The sequence below is a fragment of the Schistocerca serialis genome, chromosome 3 (genome assembly GCF_023864345.2).
Source record: "Schistocerca serialis cubense isolate TAMUIC-IGC-003099 chromosome 3, iqSchSeri2.2, whole genome shotgun sequence".
NCBI classification, from domain to species: domain Eukaryota; kingdom Metazoa; phylum Arthropoda; class Insecta; order Orthoptera; family Acrididae; genus Schistocerca; species Schistocerca serialis.
This window is the reverse complement of record NC_064640.1, coordinates 263,317,595-263,341,049: the sequence shown is the minus strand read 5'-3', so window position 1 is coordinate 263,341,049 and position 23,455 is coordinate 263,317,595. Positions and strand designations below refer to the sequence as shown.

Sequence of the window (23,455 nt, the reverse complement as noted above, 5' to 3'; positions counted from 1 at the left end):
ACACCATGAAGAGCTTGTTGCATCACAGCAGGTGTATGTGGATGTGTATCTTGCTGTTGAAAAAGCGCATCACTTTCCTATCAAAGAAATGGCATTATCGTGGGGGTAACAGCCTGTGTAATGTAGTGGGTACTGGTTACTTCACCCTGCAGAAACACCAAATGTTACTGTGAAATGTAACTGATTGTGTGTCTCCCCCCCCCCCCCCTCCCACCACCAAAAAGCCTTGGATGGGATCTGTCTGTTGTGGGCGAATTCACTATCAAATAGGCAGCTCACTATGTCTATGCCATACACTTGTATGTCCATCACTCACATACAGACAGAACCTACTCTCACCACTGAAGACAAATAAAGTACCATTGCACTCTTCAGTCTACTCTTTTATGACATAACAATATCCATGATATTTCAGTAACTTTTGTGATAGTCTCACTTTCTTCATGGGCACAAAAATCCCTACTGAGCTTACCTGACTTAATCTCATTCACCAATGCTTGGCATTATAGTGCCTTTGGTTCTTCTCTTGGCAATCCCAGATCTGTATGTGAGCCAGCTGTCTTGCATTTTCAGTCCTGGTGGTGAGGTGTTTCATGTAAGCAAGGTGAGTGTCATCCAGCCAAACTGGGAACAGTGTGTCCATTATAGTTATGGCCTTGCGACAGGTGAGCAGAAAGAACAATGTGAAGTGTGTTGCTTCACTGTGTTGTATTCAAATATCACAGTAGGCAGTATTGGATGCCAATATCTGTTTTTAGCAGTGTACATGAAGATTATAGCTACCAATGTCTTACTAAAGCATCGTTTAAGGCCGATTGTCTGTGGGTGGTAGGCAGTTGTCGTTCTGTGGGTGATGTCGCAAAAATTACGTCTGAACTTGTCTCTGCAGGAAAACTTTTCCATGATCAGATATCATCATGCAGGGTTTACCATGTTTCAAAATGTCTTCTGCAAGGAACCTAGCAATTTTGGGGGATTGGGATTCAGCACAGCTTTAGTGGCAGCATAGCAGGTGAGGTAGTCACTGCAGATTATTATCCACTGGTTCCCGTTTAACTTCAGGAATCTTCCCAAAAGGTCAATTCCAATTCAATGAAATGGTGTTGCTGCAGGCAGAAGTGGCACCAAGTGCCTCGAGATAAATATGATGCATGGTTCCATTGCTGGCATTCCATACTGTAGCTCACATATTGTCTGACCGATTGGTAGAAATTTGTCTAGTGATAGTTGTGACTGACCCTGTGTAGAGTCTTCATGAGTCCGTGGTGACCTAATGTTGAAGTGTCATGGAAAATCTTCAGGATAGCTGACTGTAGATAGCTGGGATGATGAGCAACAATTTCTGCAGTTGGATCATAGTTTCTCATATATAATGTTCTATGTATCAAATTGAATTCCCCCCGAGTCAGTTCCTCCTCCTTCAGCAATGATTTATCTTAACTCTGTTGAACAGCAATATCATTCAATGCAGCAATGATGGAGATTTTGTTCATGCCGCTCTGTTCTGCCAGAGGATTCCTTGATAGGCATCTGGTATCCTTGTGTTTGTGTCCGCCCGCATTGCCAGTTGGCCTGACGCATCCTTTAGGCTAATCAGTCAGCATATATAATGATGATTTGTCACATCACTGAAAGGTTTGGCCAATAAATATGGCCCAAAATTATTTATTGCCCAAACAGTTACAAGGCACTCTATCGGTTGTAAAGTAGTTCATCTCAGACCTAGAGAGAACTCAGGAAGCATAAGCTGTCACCTTTCAATCACCTTCCCGAGTTTCCTCAAGAACTGCACGTATCCCATAACTGCTAATGTTTGTGTGAAATTCTGCCATATCATTCTCATCGTACGATGCTAGGACTGGAGATAACACCACCCCTCCTTAAGGACAAAGATATTTCTTGCACCTTGTTCTAGCAAAATTTGGCTTTTCCATGCAATACTGAGTGAGGTGGCGCAGTGCTTAGCACACTGGACTTGCATTTGGGAGGACAACGATTCAAACCTGCATCCAGCCATCCAGATTTAGGTTGATTCTGTTGAAAGGACACGAGCGATTTCCTTCCCCATCCTTGACAAAATCTGAGCAGGTGCTCAGTCTCTAAGGACATTGATGTTGGTGGGACATTAAAAAACCAGTCTTTCTTCCTTTGGCTTTTTCATGCAGTAGGTCTTACAAGGGATGTGCCTTGCTACAGAAGTCCTTTGTGACTAAGTGGTACTGTGATCACATTGTGAGACAGCTTGTCACATTACCAATGAGTTGAGGAGTCAGAAAATATGTAGCTGCTCATATTATCTCTGGATCAGGATGGATTTCATTGCCCTTAACTAGGTGTGTAAAGAATTTTATTTGTCAGGGAACAAACAGGCACTTTTTCAGATTTGAGTGGAGGCCTGCGGTTTGACCACACTTCAACATGGTTGTCAGGTGGCTCTGATGTTCTTCAAATGTGTTTGAAAAAATGACAGTGTTATACTGATAGCAATGACATTTAAAGTGTTGAAGCAGTTTGTCCAAAGGTGGCTGGAGTGCTAAGTTGTCTAAATGTCATAATGTAGAACTCATAGAAGTCATCTGGTAATATGAGGTCTGTCTTTTCCCAGTCATCTGGATTGGTGGATGGTCAACCTCAATTGGCTAGTGGCTACATGTCCATAGTTGGGAAATACTTTGCTCCTTTCAAGCAGTGTGGGGTGTCAACAACGCTCAACAATGCATAAACATCTTTTTTCATGAGTTTGTTCAGTTGTCAATGGAGAAACACAATGTGCTGTCCTCCTCCTTCACAAGGACCAGAGGGAGAATCAAGGATCCCATGAAGGTGCAACAATGTCATCTTTCAACGCATTGTCCACTTCCTCCTGAAAGGTGCATCGTTCAGCGGGAGACACCCTATATGAGCACTGGCTAACTTGGTGGATGGTCCCCAGTGTTGATATGGTGTGTTGGCCTGTCTTTTTTCCATTCAGGATTTGAAAACATTTGAAAATTGATGCAGAACAGCTAACACTCGCTGACATTGTTCCTCGTCATGCCATATATTATTGGTAGTTCGATAATAGCTTTCTCCACTGTGTTGTTTGTAGTGGTAGCAGAGTATGATTCTTCACTGTTGGCACTAAGTTGCCCTTCCTGGACTGGTTCACCACATACTTACCTTTAGGGATGCGTTGTAGCTGCTTTCGACAATTATCGATCCAAAATTATCCTTGACCACTTACAGTGCTTATGATCAGTGCTGGCATGTAAATATCTTTTGTGAACCTGAGTAGCTTTTTACAGTGGACAAAAGCTTCAATTCTTAACTGAGCACCTAGACTGATGACTGGGACTCGTCACGTTGATGGGGTGATGGTGGGATAACAGTGTCTTCAGCTGCAAAAAACCACGCAGAGCAATCTTTGTTACAGCTTCATCAGTCTGAAGCTCTGATATTCCACAGCCTGTGACTGCATGTGATGCCTACAAGATGTCTCATCTGAAAATAACATTATGAATATATTCTGTTAAAAAGACAAATGGCTGTGTTATTTCATTGAAAGTTATTCTTGTAACATGTGTTCCTGTTGGATGGAGTTATTTCCCATTTATGACAACCAACACAATTGTTGTTAGCTGCCAGTGATAACCATTCGACGTTACAGAAAAAGAAGTCACTGAATTGACTAGTGCACAGAGGTCGCCTGTCAATGAAAATGTCGATGAGATTTCCTGACATCTTGTTGGCTGTTGTCCATGGAGGATTTTAGTATGTGGTGGCCTCACCTCCGTAGTGGCTCACCTTGTGTAGTTCCCTGAATTTGTTGACTTGATGAGTGGCTGGTACTTCTGTACAGTGACAGGGACTGCTGTACTTTGTTGGGGAGCTACCTCGTCCTGGGTACATCTTTGCCCCAAAAGTAGATTATAATCATCTGTAGTTTACTGTCATGAATAAAACTGTTGTGGTGATTGACATCTGGTGATGTGTAGTCATCAAACACGAGTCTTCTTTCTCTACAGCAGCGTACAACATGCCCAGGGTGTTCACAGTGGAAATATGATGGTGTGTTGTCTTCTTTCTCTACAGCAGCGTACAACAGTGGAAATATGACAACATATTGACCTTTGTCATCCAAATGCCCATTCTTCTGTGGGGCATATTCTTCGCAGAGGATTTGGTTGTACCTGTGTTGGTCATTTGCTGGGCCATTGTTTGACAGCTGCAGCTTAAGTCAGTTGGCTAAATCCATTGTTCCTTCGATGTTCAACTGTTAATACAGATTGGTACTAAAGATTGAGACACCTCTTTAACATATCATTACCTCCTGGCGTATAGTGTTTGACGTACTTGGCTGCTATCTCTTGTTTAGTTGATCCAGCAGTTCTGGCTGTGATAAACTGCTGTATCTGTTCTATTACTACCCGGCGGATGGGAGAGGCAAGATCATCTTCCACGACTGCCGTAGTGACCACATTCATGAGTCAGTTATAATTCTTTTGTCCAACTATGCTCTGTTGCATTTCCTTGATGTGCTGGCACTATTTGATGAATTTGTTGTGACGTCCCTTATCTGAAGTACTTGGTAAATATCATCTGCAACTCCTTTCATCAAGTGTGAGATTTGGTCAGTGTCTGTCATATTTGAATTCAGTGTTATGTAGGTCCAACGCATTCTGTATTCTGGGTTCTGTCCATGACAGCTTTTACATTGCCTAGTATGAGCTACAGTGATTCACAAGTTTTGAAGTACCCGGTATCTCTTTCAGTGTCATTTCGTAACCTCAATCGAATCCAAATCAGAAAGCAAGGTTGTCAGTGAAATTCAGCACTTAACACTGAAATCACATTTATTACAAACACCAGCTTACAGACAGAACTGAACTCCTGGATGGAGGGTGCTGCTGTTTATGCAAATATGGAATATAGAAACATTACAAATATAAGGAATTTCAGGAAGTGATAAATACTAACAACAAATAATTGTCAGTCAGGTTTGAACAGGTGACCCACAGTACACCAGCTCATGGCAGTATGACCATGATATCAAACTGAACCATTGTGACAAACATTCTGGCTCTGAACAGTGTTTGCAGTTACAGCAAGAGAAATTTCTACTATTTTGCATACATTGTATAGAAACTGCAAAACATCAATGAAATTTGCATATAAGTAATTTGGTTATATGAATTCTTTTCATGAACAAGATAAAACTGTAATGAAACTGAAACTTCTACACAGGAATAAATGGTATCCTCTCCATTGGAACATTTCCCATGTACTGATACAGATAACAGGTATTTTGATTGTTAGTTGTTGTTTCCATTCCAGCAGAGACATGTTAGTGATTGAAGGGCTCCCATTGTTAAAGAAGCTAATTTGGTTATTGCAGATTGCTGTATTTGAACTAAATTAACACCATGAAGTTTTTAAATGTACATAAGTTAGTCCTGGGTACTAGTGATTGATACTAATTCGTATATTTAATTATTTAAATAGTGCATGTAAAGAAATTGTGTATATCTACACTATGTGATCAAATGTATCTGGACACCCCCAAAAACATACGTTTTCATATTAGGTGTGTTGTGCTGCCATCTACTGCCAGTGACTCCATATCAGTGACCTCAGTAGTCATTAGACATTGTGAGAGAGCAGAATGGGGCGCTCCGCGGAACTCAGACTTTGAATGTGGTCAGATGATTGAGTGTCACTTGTGTTATATGTCTGTATGCAAGATTTCCACTCTCCTAAACATCCCTAGGTCCACTATTTCCTATGTGATAGTGGAGTGTAAACGTGGCGGGACATGTGCAGCACAAAAGCATACAGGCCGACCTTGTCTGTTGACTAATAGAGACTGCCGACAGTTGATGGGGGTTGTAATGTCTAATAGGCAGACATCTATCCACCCTATCACACAGGAATTCCAAACTGCATCAGGATCCACTGCAAGTACTATGACAGTTAGGCGGGAGGTGAGAGAACTTGGATTTCATGGTCGAGCGGCTGCTTAATAAGCCACACATCACACTGGTAAATGCCATACAACACCTCGCTTGGTGAAAGGAGTGTAAACATTGAACGATTGAACAGTGGAAAAATGTTGTGTGGCATGACAAATCACAGTACACAATGTGGTGATCTGATGGTAGGGTGTGGGTACGGCGAATGCATGGTGAACGTCCTCTGCCAGTGTGTGTAGTGCCAACAGTAAAACTCGGAGGTGGCGGTGTTATGGTGTGGTCATGTTTTTTATGGAGGGCACGTACAATCCTTGTTGTTTTGCATGGCACTAACACAGCAAAGGCCTACATTGATACTTTAATCACCTTCTTGCTTCCCACTGTTCAAGAGCAATTCAGGGATGGCGATTGCACCTTTCAACACGATCGAGCACCTGTTCATAATGCATGGCCTGTGGCAGAGTGGTTACACAACAACAACATCCCTGTAATGGACTGTCCTGCACAGTCCTGACCTGAATCCTATAGAACACCTGTGGGATGTTTTGGAATGCCGACTTTGTGCCAGGTGTCGCCTACCGACATAGATACCTCTCCTCAGTGCAGCACTCCTTGAAGAATGGGCTGCCATGTCCCAAGAAACCTTCCAGCACCTGATTGAATGTATGCCTGTTAGAGTGGAAGCTGTCATCTAGACTAAGGGCAGGCCAGCACCGTACTGAATTCCAGCATTACCAATGGAGGGCGCCACAAACCTGTAAGTCATTTTCAGCCAGGTGTCCGGATACTTTTAATCACATAGTTTATGCTTCAGCAAATTTTTAGCATCCATAATGGCAGTTACAACATTAATTTTGTTGACTGTTGGACTTCAGCTAAAGAATAGTATTTCTGGAAGCTTAATATTTTATGAAATATTTGGACATCACATTAAATCTCGGATATCTGCCAAGGTTCCTACAGAAACCAAAACAGGTGGCATGTTATGTATATTATACTTCGGTAATGAAAGAATTGTGCTCAACTTGAAAGTGAATATTTGACAACTGAGAATCTGAAATGAAATGTTACATTCTGCAAAATTTGAATGATTCATAAAAGTGGAAGACATGTCATAGGACAAGTGATGAAATGTATATGAGAATGATGTATTAATTTGTGAACTGAGGAATGATCATATAAATTATCCTAATTATTTTCTTCTTTTTTTCTGAAACAATTACATAATGTAGCATCTGACATGTCATTCATATGTGAAATTATTGCTTTAGGTGGATGTGATACACTTTGCACCATTCTGATGAAAGAATAAAAATGTAACAACTTCATTCAGTACAGTAGTGCAAGTTCCTTTGGACATGCATGCATGTTGAAAACAACAGTCACTGCTAATGATTTTTAACCATATTAAATCATGAAACATATTCAGAAATTGCAAATATGGTACCATCACAACTATAAAATTTACTGGAAACAAATGAAAATTTATGCCAGACCAGGAATCAAAACCGGATTTCCGCTTTACACAAGTGGTTGCCTTAACTACTCAGGCTATCTGAGCATGCTTGAAACTAAATAAGTCTCTCCCTGTGTGGGACTTGTATAATTGTGAGAGCACAATGGGAAACAGACATTGGGACATACGGAAGTTTGGATGTGTTCATGAATTGTGCTCGGATAGCTGAAGCAGTTGCAGTTATGGTGACCACTTGCATAAAGCCGGAAATCCAGGTTTGAGTCCCACTCTGGCACAAATTTTTATTTGTTTCTAGTAAATAGTACAGCTGTGGTGGTACCGTATTCACAATTAGTGAATACATTTCATGTTTTATTCAGTGCTTTAGTGGTTGCTTGTGCTTTTGTTTATAATTTGTTTTGGTTTATGGTTAAATTATAAAAAAATGGAGATCACAATGTACTTCATGTGGACTTTGCAAACATTTTATTTTCGTGCTTGCAGGTGAAAGCATTTGTTGAGCTTACAGTTGCTAAGACTGTCAGAGAAGGCATGCATCATATGATCCGAATGTCGGGATTGGGGGCAATGAAGCCCAATACAATTGTCTTGGGGTTTTATGATGACTCAACACCCAAGGACTTCTTAGAGAGGTAAGTTGTCATAGGAAGAAAATGCTTGTAAAAAGAGATCATCCATGCTTATAATGTATTTGAAAATGTTATTCATTCTTCCAAGATACTGTATGAGCACTACTGTTTCCTTACACTGTTTGAGAATGTACTTGAAAGATTAGATAACTAAAAAAACCCTCTGGAGCACAGTCTTCAAGATGCATGTTCCAATCTAGTTCCAATTCCATCTGTGATCGAGAAGATTTATTTCACATGTGTTCAGTCTGTGTAACTTCCGTACTATTAAACCACTGGCTTCAGTTTTGTGTCTTGTACATATTTATCATTACTCTAGACCTAATAAAACCCTCTATTTTTTTATTTTCTTGCAGTTCTGATTCAGGCTACCATACTACCACATTCAGTGGAATATTGGCGTGTGATGGAATTCCTCTTTTTAAACTACGCAGAGATTCTGAAGAGAAGCATATAAATAAAACTGAGTTTGTGGGAATGATGGTAGATGTTTTGAAGATGAAAAAAAACCTTTGCGTATGTCGCCATTTCCAAACACTTGATAAAGTTCGTGTTGCCAAGTAAGTAAACTCTTACACTTTATAATGTGCTGGAGATTTAGTTTTCTTATTAAACATTTTTTAAATGTCAGTTATTACAAATGAAATGCAGGCATAATTATTTGTTGTGCCTGTGTAAAATCCGTATTTAGATTTTTTCAGTTAATTGAGCTCCTGTAATTTTCTTCTTAGTTTTTAAAAGTGAACGTGTCACTCTGTGCATTGTGCCTCAGGGGCATTGTGTTTCCCTTATGCTTTGGCTGGGCATTCTAGTCGTATTTGGGATTTTCTCTCAGTTATCTATCAGGAAACAGTTAGTTAATCCCTTAATTTTTCTGTGATATTTTGTTGTAATCCACTGTGATGCGGAATTAATATGTTAAAGAAATATGTTGTTTAATCTCAGTCACTGCAATTATTGAAAATAGAAACCATTCTTTGGGGAGAAGGAGGGTTAATATTTACAAGCCATCTGCCTTCACAACAGACTCTCTGGTAGAAACTGTTCTCGTCTCAGTCTCTGGTATTCCTATCCATACAAAAGTTTCTGCCTCTGCATAGTCTCCTGCTCTCGCATTTCTTCATTCATTCATCTGTACCATACCTGTAACTGTAGTTTTAATCTCACAAGAGATGACCAGAATTTTTTGGTCATGAATTGGTATATTATTTCACACACATCCTTGTCACTGGGAAAAAGAGCTTCATATATTTTGGCTTTCTGTGTGACACTGAATAATTTTTGAGAAAATTAATAGAGGATTTCTGTCTTGTTAGTCGTAGTGACTAAACAGTTAAAGATCTGGTATGTTGGGCCAGTGGTGAACTTGTTGTGCTCAAAATTGGTGGATTTGAGTTTAATTTAATCTACCTCTTTTAGAAGTAGTTTCGTTCTTCTGTGTAGCCCCCTGCCCCCCCCCCCCCCCCTCCCACCCTCTCTCCCCAGCCCAATGGGAAGTTGTGTGTGTAAATGTTTCAGGCACTGTTATTATCTTATAGAATTTTATTTCATGTCCTTTCTAGTCTAACTCTTCAGTGTTTGGTGTAATTTACCACATATATATTAAACACTGTGCATTTACTCTTTTGTGTCGTAGTGTGCATTAGATTCTAGGTTGGTTGGAGTGTAATACCTGTTCTGTCAACATGACCTTTTTTTCTAATCGTATGTATTCTTTTGAGAACCATTACTTTTGTCTTTTGTTCCTATTTTTTAATTTCGTATTTCTTACACACTAGGCTCAGTTGATGGAGTGCTCTATGGGAGTTGACATTTTTATCAATAATAATTTGATCTTCAGCAAACACCAAGGTGTTGATATATCTGCTCTGATTTAGTTGAATGCCCTGTCTTCCTTTAAAGTTCATTTCTTTGAGAACATCATCAATTTAAGTGTTAAATAATGTAGGAGAAAAGCTACAACTTGGCTTCAGATCTTGACTAGGCTGTAGTGCCAGCAACTTGCATTTGTCAAGTGTTGTTTTAATGTTTGTGGAAACACTTAAGTCTTCTGGCAGAGCATTTTAAGTGCAGTGAAATGTCTCACACTTTCATTATAGATCACAGCACCTTGCTAACTATCCTGCCAAAGGCGTCTGCAAAATTGTCAAAGGCAATTAAACTTTCTCCCTCTTCTTGCAATCTGGTCCAGCATAAAAACATTACTGGTACAAGATCATTCTTTTCTGGACCATTTTGTTCATTAGATAAAATGTCAGCTATTAATTCCTCAAACCTGAGGTGGAGCTGTTCAGTGCTGCTGGTCCTCTATTACCAAAACCTCTGAGCCAGCCTTAACAATGACATGTGGGTTTCACAGTGAATCATCTATCCTTTATACATGTAAATAGGTTGAAGCCAAAATTAAAATAGTGTCTATAGAGGGTTAACATGTAACAATAATGTTCAGAAAGAAAAAAAATAAAACCCACTGAAGATAGCACAGAAAATGCCAAAACATATTTGGGTAAAACAAAACTAATGAAACAGTGTCTTGCATAAGGCAGTCAGCTATTTCATTGAAGTCTTTCATCAGTAATCTTAGCATAGACTGCATATATTGCCCAATAGCCTATGTATTTGTTAGTTTTCACAGTTAATTATTCTTGAACAGTGAATTATTAGAGTAGATTCTCATTTTTTTCAGCAATTATATAGTATTGACAATATTTGTTGTTTGGATACAGAAACCTTAAATGGAAGGTGTTATTTCTATATTGTAGAAGTTTTGTATTCATGTTGTAATACTTTTCATAAAATAGCCAGCATTTCAATACTATAAAATATTGAATTTATTTGATAAGGAAGAAATTGTAACTGTTAACAAAATCCACATTTTTTGATTAGCAGTTAATATTTATTATAAAAAAATATGACTTAACATACCATAAAATGTAAACTGCATTATTGTATGAGAGTAACCTTAATTTGGGTTTTATGTTCTGCATTTTGTAAGCATTCAAATGGAACTTTTTGTAAAAACAATGAAAAAAACTTGGCCACATACAGCAAATGAATGACACTATTCAACTGGTGGGTCTTCCATATCAGATGCATAATACTTTGTGGGAAAGTTACATAACATTTACTAGGAAATATACTGAATTAAGCACAAGTAAAATTCCATTATTGTGCTGTACTCTGAGTGCATGGTGATTATTTGCTCTTTTATTCAATTAATCCAAGTGTCTTTTTCAGGTCATCTGCAATAAAATATATAGATGTTTGGCCAATCAATTTCTTTAACCCAAATGATTTGGATCACTTTGATACTACGAGCTTATTCATGATGCAGTTAGCCTGCATAATAAATATGGTATGTGTCGGTTTCATTGCACTAGTTTTGTTATGAGGAAAGTGTATAGATCAATACTTTTTGTTTTATGTTTATATTAGTTTACAGTTACACAATTTTAAAAGCTTGAATTGGTCTTACCCTTAAATAATGAGGAATAGAGCTTTTAGAACAGAACATAAAAGTGTTCAAATTAAATAATTGTTTCAAAGAAGTTAAGTGTTAGGACTGTCTTGCATGCTGGAGGTTTATGCACACTGCATCCACAACATTCATAAAATTAAGTCTGTCCCTTGATCATGTCCTTAGGGAGGACCACAAAGAAACTGGCCAGTTTGGCTAGGTACTATATATGAGTTTGGAAAATGAGGTGTTTCTGAGGTGGGCACTGTTCAGTACTGCTGGTTCTCTGTTACCATAACCTCTGAGCATGCTGTAATTATGACAATTGACTTTGTCACTGTTACATTGTGTGTCACAGGGCGCAGGAATTTTGGTGTAACCAACCAGATTTGAAGGGTGTGACATACCTGTATAAAAACCTTTCATACTCGAGGAGTATGCTGTGGGCTGGGGGTGGATGACTGTTAACACAAAACATGTTGTTAGTGGACAACCTATGGGACACTTGCTTCAGCCTAACTGTATTATATGTCGCCATATGTGGAGGTCTCTACATTGGAGAGGGGCAGACTCATTTGACTTTGGGAAATAGTTCACTTGTGGTCATTCATTTTTGGGATCCATTCATTTGTACTCATTCCCTGTTTCTTTTTCCTAATTGTGCGTGTTATATGGATTTTAGATAAATTTGGAGAAAAAATATCAGTATGCACAAGTATTACTTCTACCTGTTAAATTCATTGAGTACCCGATGTGGACAGGTTGTTGACTTCAATTTCCTTATCTGAATGCATTCAGACAGTGTCACATTAGTTGGCTAACATTGTTGGCTAGTGACTGCAAGACAGCTAGTGTGAGGTCAGATCAGGCTGAATGAAAGTTCAGATTACAGAACCTGTTCACAACCCAGCGGGGACCACCCTAGTAATTGTAGTTATAGCAAGTACAATATTTTCATTTTCAGTTCATTCACAGAAAATAGTATACATATACCCAGATATTACTAGCTCGAAATGACCGGAGGTAAACTGTCATCTGTCAAACCAACATTAATAGTTTTTTTAAATAATTTGCTGGTGTGCAAATTAACTATGCATCAAAGTGCCATACTGACTGTGTAGGAAGTGAAGATTTATTTGCAAAAGTCACAACTTCTGAAGAAGGACCTGAGAAACAGTACACTAAAATTAGAAAGTTTGTTCAATGGCTCTGAGCACCATGGGACTTAACATCTATGGTCATCAGTCCCCTAGAACTCAGAACTACTTAAACCTAAGTAACCTAAGGACATCACACAACACCCAGCCATCACGAGGCAGAGAAAATCCCTGACCCCGCCGGGAATCGAACCCGGGCGTGGGAAGCGAGAACGCTACCGCACGACCACGAGATGCGGGCAGAAAGTTTGTATCAGCAATGGTGACAACTACATAAATATTCTGGGAGACTGTCAGAACGTCATACATGAAAAGAAATGAGACTTCTTTTTTCGAAACCTTGAGGACACAGCACACACCATTGCTTTGAAGAGCTCTGTAATTGAAAAAGATTGCCAGTTTTCAATTGGTGTACATTTGAAAAGAGCTACTTGGTTCACACATGGAATTGATGATCAGTTACTTGGAAGAGAAAACTTCTGAGTGTACACAGGTAGCCATTAACTGACTAAAGTGAAATGAATATGAAATTCAACAGTTCAGTAACTTATGTATTAATGTATTTAAATATAAATTTTACATACAAATGTATTTGAAAAGAAAAGAAAACCCACTACTGGTTCAGTGCTGATAGTTTCATGCATATCTTGGTTGTTTAACTTGCTGTGGAAAAGGGCAGGAAAAAATTGTCCACGAAACCCTTGCTGAAAGGCTTTCTAGTTAAATCATTGGTGTCTGTCACAAGACCATAAATTAAACAACTTTTAGACAAATGTGTCTTTTGATTGAAAACACTTTCGAAAAAGATGTGTTCTATTTACCGTACAGGAATAAGATTTAGGAGAGGATTGTATTGATATTTTTTTAATGAACTGTGAACTCTCTCCTTGACGAGTTTTCAGCTCATGGTTTAGTGGCTAGTGTTGCTACCTCTGGATCGTGGGGTCCCATGTTCGATTCCCGACCGGGTTGGGGATTTTTTGTGCCTGGGGACTGGATGTTTGTGTTGTCCTCATCATTCTATAGCCATTAGTGAAAGTGGCTAGATTGGACTGTGTACAGGTTGGGAATTTGTACAGACGCTGATGATTATGCAGTTGAGCACCCCACAAACCAATAATCATCATCATCATCATCGTCATTATTATCTCCTTGAAGAATCATCTTGTGGAGTATCTTTCTGTGCTCCAGGGGATCCATCGGTGGATGGCGAGAGCCATTTTTGTGTGTGTGTGTGTGTGTGTGTGTGTGTGTGTGTGTGTGTGTGTGTGGTCTTCAGTCCAGACTGGTTTGATGCAGCTCTCCATGAGAGCCATTTATGTATTGAAAAAGTTTATTCTGTGATGAAGTTGAACTATGACCTCAAGAACACACTGCAGTTTGTTCTATTTGTATTTTCCCTAACTCGTAAGTACATAGAACTGTGATCCTGTGTTGCACCAGAAGCAAAGCACCTTATTTGGATTTCAGAGTTCTTTCAAAACTGATATCCCATATGTGGCTTTACAAAAACTGATACATCATTTATGGTTCTTGTCCCCTGTTAATCTTCAGAATCAAAAATGAAAACATTCATTGCAATGAATTCCAAAGCAGAACCAGCTCATTTTTTCTTGAAATAAGAGTATCTTTAAACAGATTTTATTTGAGTTTAAGTTCTTTAAGATGAGCTCCTCGCACTGACATGAAAATGAAGATGTCGCTAACGTTCTGCACCTAATTACTCAACTGAAAGTTGTAAATACCCAGTTGAGACAGATGTCAAGCCCATGGAACACAGTAATAATGAACAAAAAAAGAAAGGATTGTATCTTGAGTATTTCCATAAGGTTACAGGGCCAAAAAAAAAAAAAAAAAAAAAAAAAAATATATAGACGGTTACAGGGCAAAAAAAATATAGACAGTTACAGGGCAAAAAAAATAGGCTTTATTGAAGAATAAGTATGTTTAAAAGAAAATATGATATTCTCATCATATTTGCCTCACACAGTAGATTTTTAGGTTATATTATTTAAGTTAGTGCAGCAATACAGCATTAATAATTAAGCTGAAAGTGATAATGTTTTTAAATAAAAACATTCTGAATAATAGTTTTTGAGGTAAAAAGCAAATACAATTTTATGCCATCCAACGATTTTTCAAATGGTGAGACATCCCTTTACCTTTTCTTACTGAGCGAAAATCACTCACAACTCACCTTTTTGTGTAAGAAAACCAAAATGGGGGCATGACAAAGAAACAACTGAACTTGAAAAATAAGTGTCTCCCAAAGTCTCATGTTTCATTTTTGGAAAAAATGCGAAAATTGCAAGTTTCACTTTAACTTTACACCACAGTTAAAAATGATCAAAAATTATCTTTAAAAGTAGTCATTAAATCAGGCAAATGAGTCCTTAAAAAAATCGTGCCTTATGATTAGTATGTGTTCAACAGTTCGTCAAATTGATGAAGAGAGAAACAGATTTCTCTTTTTGTTGGCTGAAAAAAAGTATGTATTACATACAGCTTAAGTTTTATAGATTAGAGAATTAGATTAGATAATTACAAAAAGTTGAACTGGAATGAGGAACAGCTGAATATTACCAAAAGAATGAGACCAGCTGCCTGAGACCTAGTTGGGAATGAGGAACGAGAAGACCAATCGAGACTAAGACTGGAAAAGACTGGCCACGACCAAACTGATCAGTGACTGACTGTTCCAGAAACAAGACAGACTGCAACCAAAGTGAACTGTGAATGTCTGTTCCTTAGAAGTTGTTCATTGGTCCTCCCGTTCACTTTAATGAATCATTCCTTTGGACTTGTTTGTTCGTGAATGATCTACCTGTACTCTGTGTGGGGAAGCTTGGTTTTCCCTGCCTTTTTGTGAATCACAAATGGAAGCCGTAGGTCAGTCCTGACACTCGTAATTGTTTGGGTGCACTGTGGTCGAGTATTAACACCCTCTTCGTTAAGATGCTATAAAAGGTTCAATCTGACAAGCTGTTGGCAAAACAAAAAATAAAAATTAGTAACAGAACACAATTACATTTTCAAAATGAGTTTTTGATTGTCAAAAGTGATGACGAAACACTAAGCGAAGCATTTCTGTTGTATATATTCAAAGATTTACAAGGACTGGCTGGAGTATTCAGATTTGTGAAGTGATTCCATAATGCAGGCTGTTAAAACTCTGCCCCCATGGGGAACAGGTGCCTGCAAGCACAAAGTTACTGTAGCTCGCCAACCAATCAAGTGCAGGTGAGTAGGATATCTGCCACATAGCCTTATTGTACTGTGTGCAATAAAGTTAATGAATTTGAAATATTTTTAATTTTAAAAATATGTTTTTCATCACTAGAATACCTCCAGACATATTTCACAGTTTATTAACAAAACATTATGTAGCTTCATCAGAGTATTGACATAAGGGAATGAATGTAAGTTATTTAGCACTCTGTTTTGAGTAGCATTACATAGGTTACCTATGGAAACACACAAATGATAAATTTACAAAATTGCATTCTGCTCAAGTATAGGTATTCCAACAGAACAAATTTGTTACATAGAAGTGCAGCTGACATAAAGTCTGTGGTCAACACTTTGTTGTGAATAGCTATTTTGTATCATGAAAATGACAAAAGCTGCAGAAAGAACTTTGTATCCCAACCCTATGCTGCATCTTGCAGCAACATGGTGTGTGATACAAAATATTTCATTAGCTGTGAATAAAAATAATTGTAATGCTACACAAACCTAATAAAATGTCAGTGTTTCTTTCTTACTTGAATTTTACTGCTAAACACATTCCATTATAATTGTATTTGCTAAGTCAAGGTCAACACATTAGCTGGTATTGTTGTGTGAAAGTGCTGACTGTCTGTGCACAAACTATTTACCCACCACTGTACTCAAATGACCCTGTTTGGAATGCACAATATCCATTGTGGCTTAATATGATGAAACACGCATTCTCTGCTGAAGAAAAGAAACAGTTCAAGGCAACACAGTCTCCTACTTCAAAATGTCTTCTGTAAACCACTCAAAACTTTGGTGATTAAGCTGACTACTTCAAGTAGGCTCAGCTATTAAATGGAGTAGTGTTTCCTTTTGCTTGCAAGTGCTTCAGTAGTTGGTCTCTTCACGGATATAGTTACATCGAAGGTGAATGTCAACCATCCAGCAGAGGCAAATACACAGTCCAGTCACATTAATGTAACCACCCTGTATGTTCATTGTCAATGTGCAGTAATCACTCACAGATGGCAGTTGGCAGTGTTAGCAGTGGAGGGTATAAAGCATGTCCGGGATATGGAAAACAGTGTTGTTGTTGTTGTTGTTGTAATGCAGAAACGGAACGATTTATCTGACATCCAAAGGGACATGATCATGGGCTTTCAACTCAAGGATGGAAGCATTTCTGAAATGGCTATGGTTGTAAACTGCTTGCAGGCTGCTGTGGTTGGAGTGTACTGTGCATTGCGAAATGGGACCATCCAAAACCAGTGCTGAGGCAACTATGGTGCATAGATGACTGGGGTGAATGATGGCTGTGGAGATGTGTATGGGTGCATAGATGACTGGGGTGAATGATGGCTGTGGAGATGTGTATGGGTGCATAGATGACTGGGGTGAATGATGGCTGTGGAGATGTGTATGGGTGAATAAACATGAAACTGTTGAGCATCTGACCACTCAGATGAACCAAGGGGTTACCAACAATGTCTCCTCTATGACCATTCAGCAGACATTGCTGTTTGTATGCCTCTGCAGCAGATGTGTAGTACATGCACCCATGCTTACTGATGTTCATCAGTGACAAAGGCTGAAATTTGTGCACTAGGACAGCAACTGGACATCTGCAGAGTGGCTTTCAGCTGAAACACTTTCTGTGCTTTGTTGGCATGAAATGTCTGAAAGCAAACACCCTGCAACAATCATCAGAAGGGTCCAGGCCAGAGGAGGGAGCATTATGGTCTGGGGAATGTTTTTGTAACAGTTTCTGGTTTACCTCTTCATTCTAGAAGGCACAGTCAATCGAAATAAGTATGCATCAATCCTTGGAGACTGTGTCAACCTCTATATGCAGCACGATGGCATCTACCAGCAGGACAATGCAACTTGTTGCACTGCTCACTGTGTGTGTGTGTGTGTGTGTGTGTGTGTGTGTGTGTGTGTGTGTGTTCCCCCGGCCACCAAACACCCCAAATTTAAACCCAATCAAGAATCCGAGAGACTATCTCAATTGGGCTGTTCACACGTTGGGTCATCATCCAAAAATCCTAGTGCAGCTGGCCAGGGCACTGGAGTTGGCATCGCTCCACATCCCTGTTGGTATCTTCCAGGACCCATTGACTGTTTCCCTGCATGTCTTGCAGCAGTATGCGCTGCAAAAGGTGGTTATTCAGGCTTTTGATAGGTGCTCGCAGTAATGTGACTGGACAGTGTATCTTCCAGAACTTGATGCCTACAAGAACTTGACCTCAGCTATGCCCAGTGTCTTTTTGTCCAAAAGAAAGAGGATGAAAATATGGGGAGAGGCCAAAGGAAATAGGTCAAGCCTTTGGCCTCCATTGCATTTGAGACATCCAAAGTTGATAATCGGTGCCTGATATCGAAGTCATAGTGAATGAACCACACAGTTCCATCAGCATAACATAGTCGGTTCTTTTATCATCTTTCGTACAGGAAAAAATAAGAAACAAAAATCTCAGCATTAACTGGCTTACCTCATAAATGGAATATACATTTCTTCAGGACTTGAGTGAAGAATTGAGGCTCCCAGTACAGGAAAAGCCCCTGTGTTTATGTCTCAGGAGACCCAAATTATATAATATGCAGAGTACCTGCACTATAGGGCTGTAATCTCCACAAAACAGAACAATCTAGTGGGGGAAAAAGGTGAAAGGCAAAGTCACTGCCTTTGTTAATAGTTCCTACAGGTCATTTCTCATCCCCTTAAACATAATGCTTCAATCTTCTATGGCTGCTATCATTTATGTTTCATGTTACATTTTATTATGCTTTTTATACTTACTTACTTACCACCACATGTAGTCCTCAAAAGCAAGGCTTTCAGAATGTAAGACTAGCAATTTCCATGACAATTTTTCCATTTTAGGTGGTTTCAACCCAGACAGTGCTGTGGGGCACCACCATGTGCCCCAGGGATTTGCTAGTTGAGAGCCACTTATCATCAGAGAAAATACAACATAGCACAAAGGATGACATGCTTCAGCACAGAATCAGGGTTGCCCTCTGGCATTGCTCTCACATTTTGCCCTTGTAGATAATGTTTGGTAATAAGTGGAGGAGGACATCAACTCTTTTGTCCACTGCACATTCCTGACAGTGTAGTAATTTAAAGCAAACTACCAAACTGGATAATCTGAAAGGCAAACTGCACTCTGTTTAGCCTTTGGGTTGCGTTTGAATGTCAGGACAGTCTTGAGGGTGGTTGGGAACATGCAACCAGTGTAATACATGAAGCCACCATAGTGTCTGCTTTTGGATCTTCAGAAACTCTGATGCGACAGCCTGTCCCTTGGTATAATGAGCAGTGTTGGTTGTTGTGCAGTAAGGGGCTGATAGGTTGGCTGAGCTACAATATTTGAAAAGTTTCTATGGAAGCAAAGAAAGCTGCGTAGCAAATTCAAGCAAAACTGAATACTTGCTGACAGATCAAAGCTAACTGAAATCAAAAGTAGCATAAGGACAACAATACAAGACACAGTCAGAGAATTCAAAAAATCATCTTACTTGCTAAAATGTTGTTATACTAAAAAAAGAAAAGAAAAGTTTGAACCTGTGTGAAATTAGTCAGTGGAACAGTCAGCTGTGCAGTCCCTTGTTGATCATGATGGTATTTAAACGTAAGATAATGACCTTCTACCCTGTCACGCAAAGTTGCTTCACTGAAGGGTCTCACAGTACAGTCCCCATTTTTGCCAGTTGTGCATGTGTGACTAGATAGAAAGCCATTGATGGGATATTGCTTAGATTGTTTATTAGATACAGGTATGTGGATGAACTCTCCCTCCTTCTTGAGGTAGTTTATCCTAAGTTGCTAAGAGAACAGAGCTCCATATTTGATTGCATAATGGCACAAATTAAGTCTTTGAGGAAGATCATAGGATAAATGCACAGAAATACAGCCCTAGCACTCTTAAGTCAGTGTGTATTCCTGAAGCAGCAATTTTGTGAGACTTAGATCACTCTCTTCATTCATGATTTCCAGAAAGGCATAGACAGAGGAGTGTGAGTTGATGCTATGATTTTTGCTTTTGGAAACCATTAGATACATTTCTGCACCATTACCTAATAAACAAGATGTCATTATAGAATTTGAGAAATGTTGCAATTGAATTGAAGATAATTGAACACAGTATGTCAGTCTTAATAGGAAGACATCATAAGTGAAGTACCTCAACAAAGTGTAATAGTACGTTTACTTTTCATGAAGCCAACCTGGCAGACTATGCTTTTGGTCTGTGGAAGTTCACAGATGGCACAATTGTATAGAGGGAAGTAATATCATTATAAAAGTGTTATGAAATACAGGAAAACTTGAAGATTATAAGCTCTCAATGCAAAGACTGGCAGTTGACACACGACATAAATAAATACAATGCAGTGCATATAAATAGATGAAAATACACTATATCATTTGATTTCATAATCAATGATAAGTCATCTGACACATTCACAACCATCAAGTATTCTTTTGGAATGACTTGAGGAGAAATAATCATATAAATGAAGCCGTTGAAAATGTTAGACTGAGATCTGTGATCATGTTCCCTAGGAAGTGTAACTCACCCATCAAGCAAGTCACTTACAAAACCAGTTCAGGCAGTTCTTGTTTATTGGTCTGGGAAACGTATCTAGATTAAATTGGATATACTACTTGTTCCATAGATCCATAATGAGGAGATATTTGGGGATCAAATACTAACAAAGAGATAGAGGGGCTGGCCAGTACTTACCTCAGCTCAGTACAGCCGATAGATACACATAAAACAGAACTGAAAATTTACATTCCTAGCTTTCGGAACTTTGTTCCTTCATCAGGGAGGAGAGAGGGGAAAAAAGGGAAGAAGGGAAAGTGGATTCAGTTACTCACAACCCAGGTTATGAAGCAACAGGGAAAGGTAAACAGGGAGGGTAGCAAGGATGGAGGCATGGTGCTCTGACAACCATGCCTCCATCCTTGCTACCCTCCCTGTTTACCTTTCCCTGTTACTTCATAACCTGGGTTGTGAGTAACTGAATCCACTTTCCCTTCTTCCCTTTTTTCCCCTCTCTCCTCCCTGATGAAGGAACAAAGTTCCGAAAGCTAGGAATGTAAATTTTCAGTTCTGTTTTATGTGTATCTATCGGCTGTACTGAGCTGAGGTAAGTACTGGCCAGCCCCTCTATCTCTTTGTTAGTATTTGTTTCACATCTTATATGAGATTTTCCATTAATCATTTAGATATTTGGGGATGTATAATCAGAGATGTGAAGGTGGCCTTGTCTGTGGCTATCGAGTGTGCAGGGTTCAGTTGTCTGCATTTTGTGGCTCACGTCAGCACTGACTATGCCTCGCTTGGGTTTTGAGGCGATACTCAGTTTGTACAGGTGGCTGGCGGAAGTGGTAAAGACTGTTGGCCTTGAGTGCAGGGTGCAAGCAGAGCTCACAATTTGCAGCATCTTTCCCAGAGTTGGAGCGAAGTGGAGGATTTCAACCAAAGGCTTTGTCAACTCTGTAACAGTCTTGGCTGGAGATTTCTAGACTTGCGTTATCGTGTAGGGATTTGTAGGACTCCCCACCAAGGAAGCAGCTACTCGGGTAGCAGAGTACTTATGGAGTGCACATGAGGGTTTTTTAGACTAGGTGGTAGTTTGAGGTGCTCTGGTGAACCCTTACCAGTCGATTCATAGCAAGAGAAGCAAATGGTGTTCAGAATAAAGACTCTTTGACTGTCACAATTTTATCAGTAAACTGTCAAAGCATTCATTGTAAGTTCCCAAATTTAGTGCCCTCCAGGAAACTTCTTGCGCTCAGATTATTCTTGGGGCTGAGAGCTGGCTGAAACCTGAAGTGGAAAGCTGTGAGATATTTAATGAATAATGGAATGTATATCAGAAATATAGATTAGAGGCCATAGGAGGGGGAGTGTTCACTGCAGTTGACAAAAATATTGTTTCTATTGAGGTTGTCAAGTTGAGTGTGGCAGTGAAGTCATGTTGTCAAGTATGACAGGTGCAGGTGAAACTAAATTAGTTGTTGTTTGGTTTTATTGGCCACCAAATTCTGCTGGTATAGTTCTAGAGTCATTGAAAGAGAGTCTACGGTCAATAATGGGTAAATACCCAGACATGCAAAACTAGTTGGGGGCGACTTTAACCTGCCGAGTATAGACCGGGATGTCTGTGGATTTATTGTGTGAGGGGTGATTACAGTCAGTCAGTCAGTCAGTCATGCGAAATACTTTTGAACACATTTTTTGAAAATTATCTTGAACAGCTGACTCGGCAGCCCATATGCGATGGAAATATCTTAGACATTGTAGCTACAGATATGCCGGACCTTATCAACAATGTCAGTATAGAAATGGGGATTAGTGATCATGACATCACTATAGCAACTATGATTATGAAAGTTAATAAATCAGTCAAGAAGGCTAGGAGAGTATTTCGGCTAAATAGAGCAGATAAGCAGTTATTAACATCTCACTTAGACAGTGAATAGGCATCACTTAGTTCCAGTAAGATAGATGTAGAGGAATTATGGGCAAAGTTTAAGCAGATTGTAAATCGTAATCTGGAGGGTTATGTGCCTAGTAAGTGGAGAAAGGATGGAAAAGACCCATGATGGTTTAATAATGAAATTGGGTGGATGCAGAGGAAGCAGAGGCTGTTGCACTTTTGGTTCAAAAGGGAACACACAAATGACAACAAGCAGAGGTTAGTAGAGATTTGTGTGTCTGTGAAAAGGTCTATGCACAAAGCATACAACTACCACCACCATCACACCTTAACAATAGATCTGGCTGTGAACCCAAGAAAGTTCTGGCCATATGTAAAATCTATAAGTGGATCTGAGGCTTCCATTCAGTCCCTTGTTGACCAGTCTGATGTGGCAGTTGAAGATAGCAAAATGAAAGCTGAAGTTTTAAATTTCACTTTCAAGAAATCATTCATGCAGGAGAACCATACAAACATACAGTCATTTGACTATCGGACAGATCCCAAATGGACAACATAGAAATAAGCATACCTGGTATAGAGAAACAACTGAAAGATTTGAAAACAAATAAATCACCAGGTCCGGATGGAATCCCAGTCTGGTTTTACAAGGAGTACTATACGGCATTGGCCCCTTACCTAGCTTGCATTTATCAAGAATCTCTCGCACAGCACAATGTCCCAAGCAACTGGTAAAAAGCACAGGTGACTCCAGTATATAAGAAAGGTAAAAGAATGGACCCGCAAAATTACACATAAATATCCCTAGCTTCTGTTTGCAGCAGAACCCTTGAACACATTCTCAGTTTGAATGTAATAAACTTTCTTGAAGTTATGAAGCTTATCTCTATGAATTAGCATGGTTTTGAAGGCATCGGTCATGCAAAATTCAGCTTGCTCTTATCTCACATGATATACTAAGAAATGTGGATGAAGGGCAACTGGCAGATTCCATATTTCTAGATTTGCTGGAAGCATTTGACACAATACCTCATTGCAAGCTGTTAACGAAGGTACGAACATATGGAATAAGTTCACAGATATGTGAGGGGCTTGAAGGTTTCTTAAATAATAGAACC

The 23,455-nt window shown here is 39.2% G+C and overlaps 1 protein-coding gene across 1 annotated transcript in view; it reads left to right on the top strand.

The window, feature by feature from the left end:
* Positions 1 to 23,455, top strand: part of LOC126470035 (solute carrier family 12 member 9) — a 128,229-nt gene that overhangs the window by 83,905 nt on the left and 20,869 nt on the right. Inside the window, exons 10-12 of the mRNA XM_050097527.1 lie at positions 7,909 to 8,057; positions 8,411 to 8,614; positions 11,292 to 11,409. Of these exons, the coding sequence (XP_049953484.1) occupies positions 7,909 to 8,057; positions 8,411 to 8,614; positions 11,292 to 11,409 (471 nt within the window). The remainder of the gene's footprint in view (positions 1 to 7,908; positions 8,058 to 8,410; positions 8,615 to 11,291; positions 11,410 to 23,455) is intronic.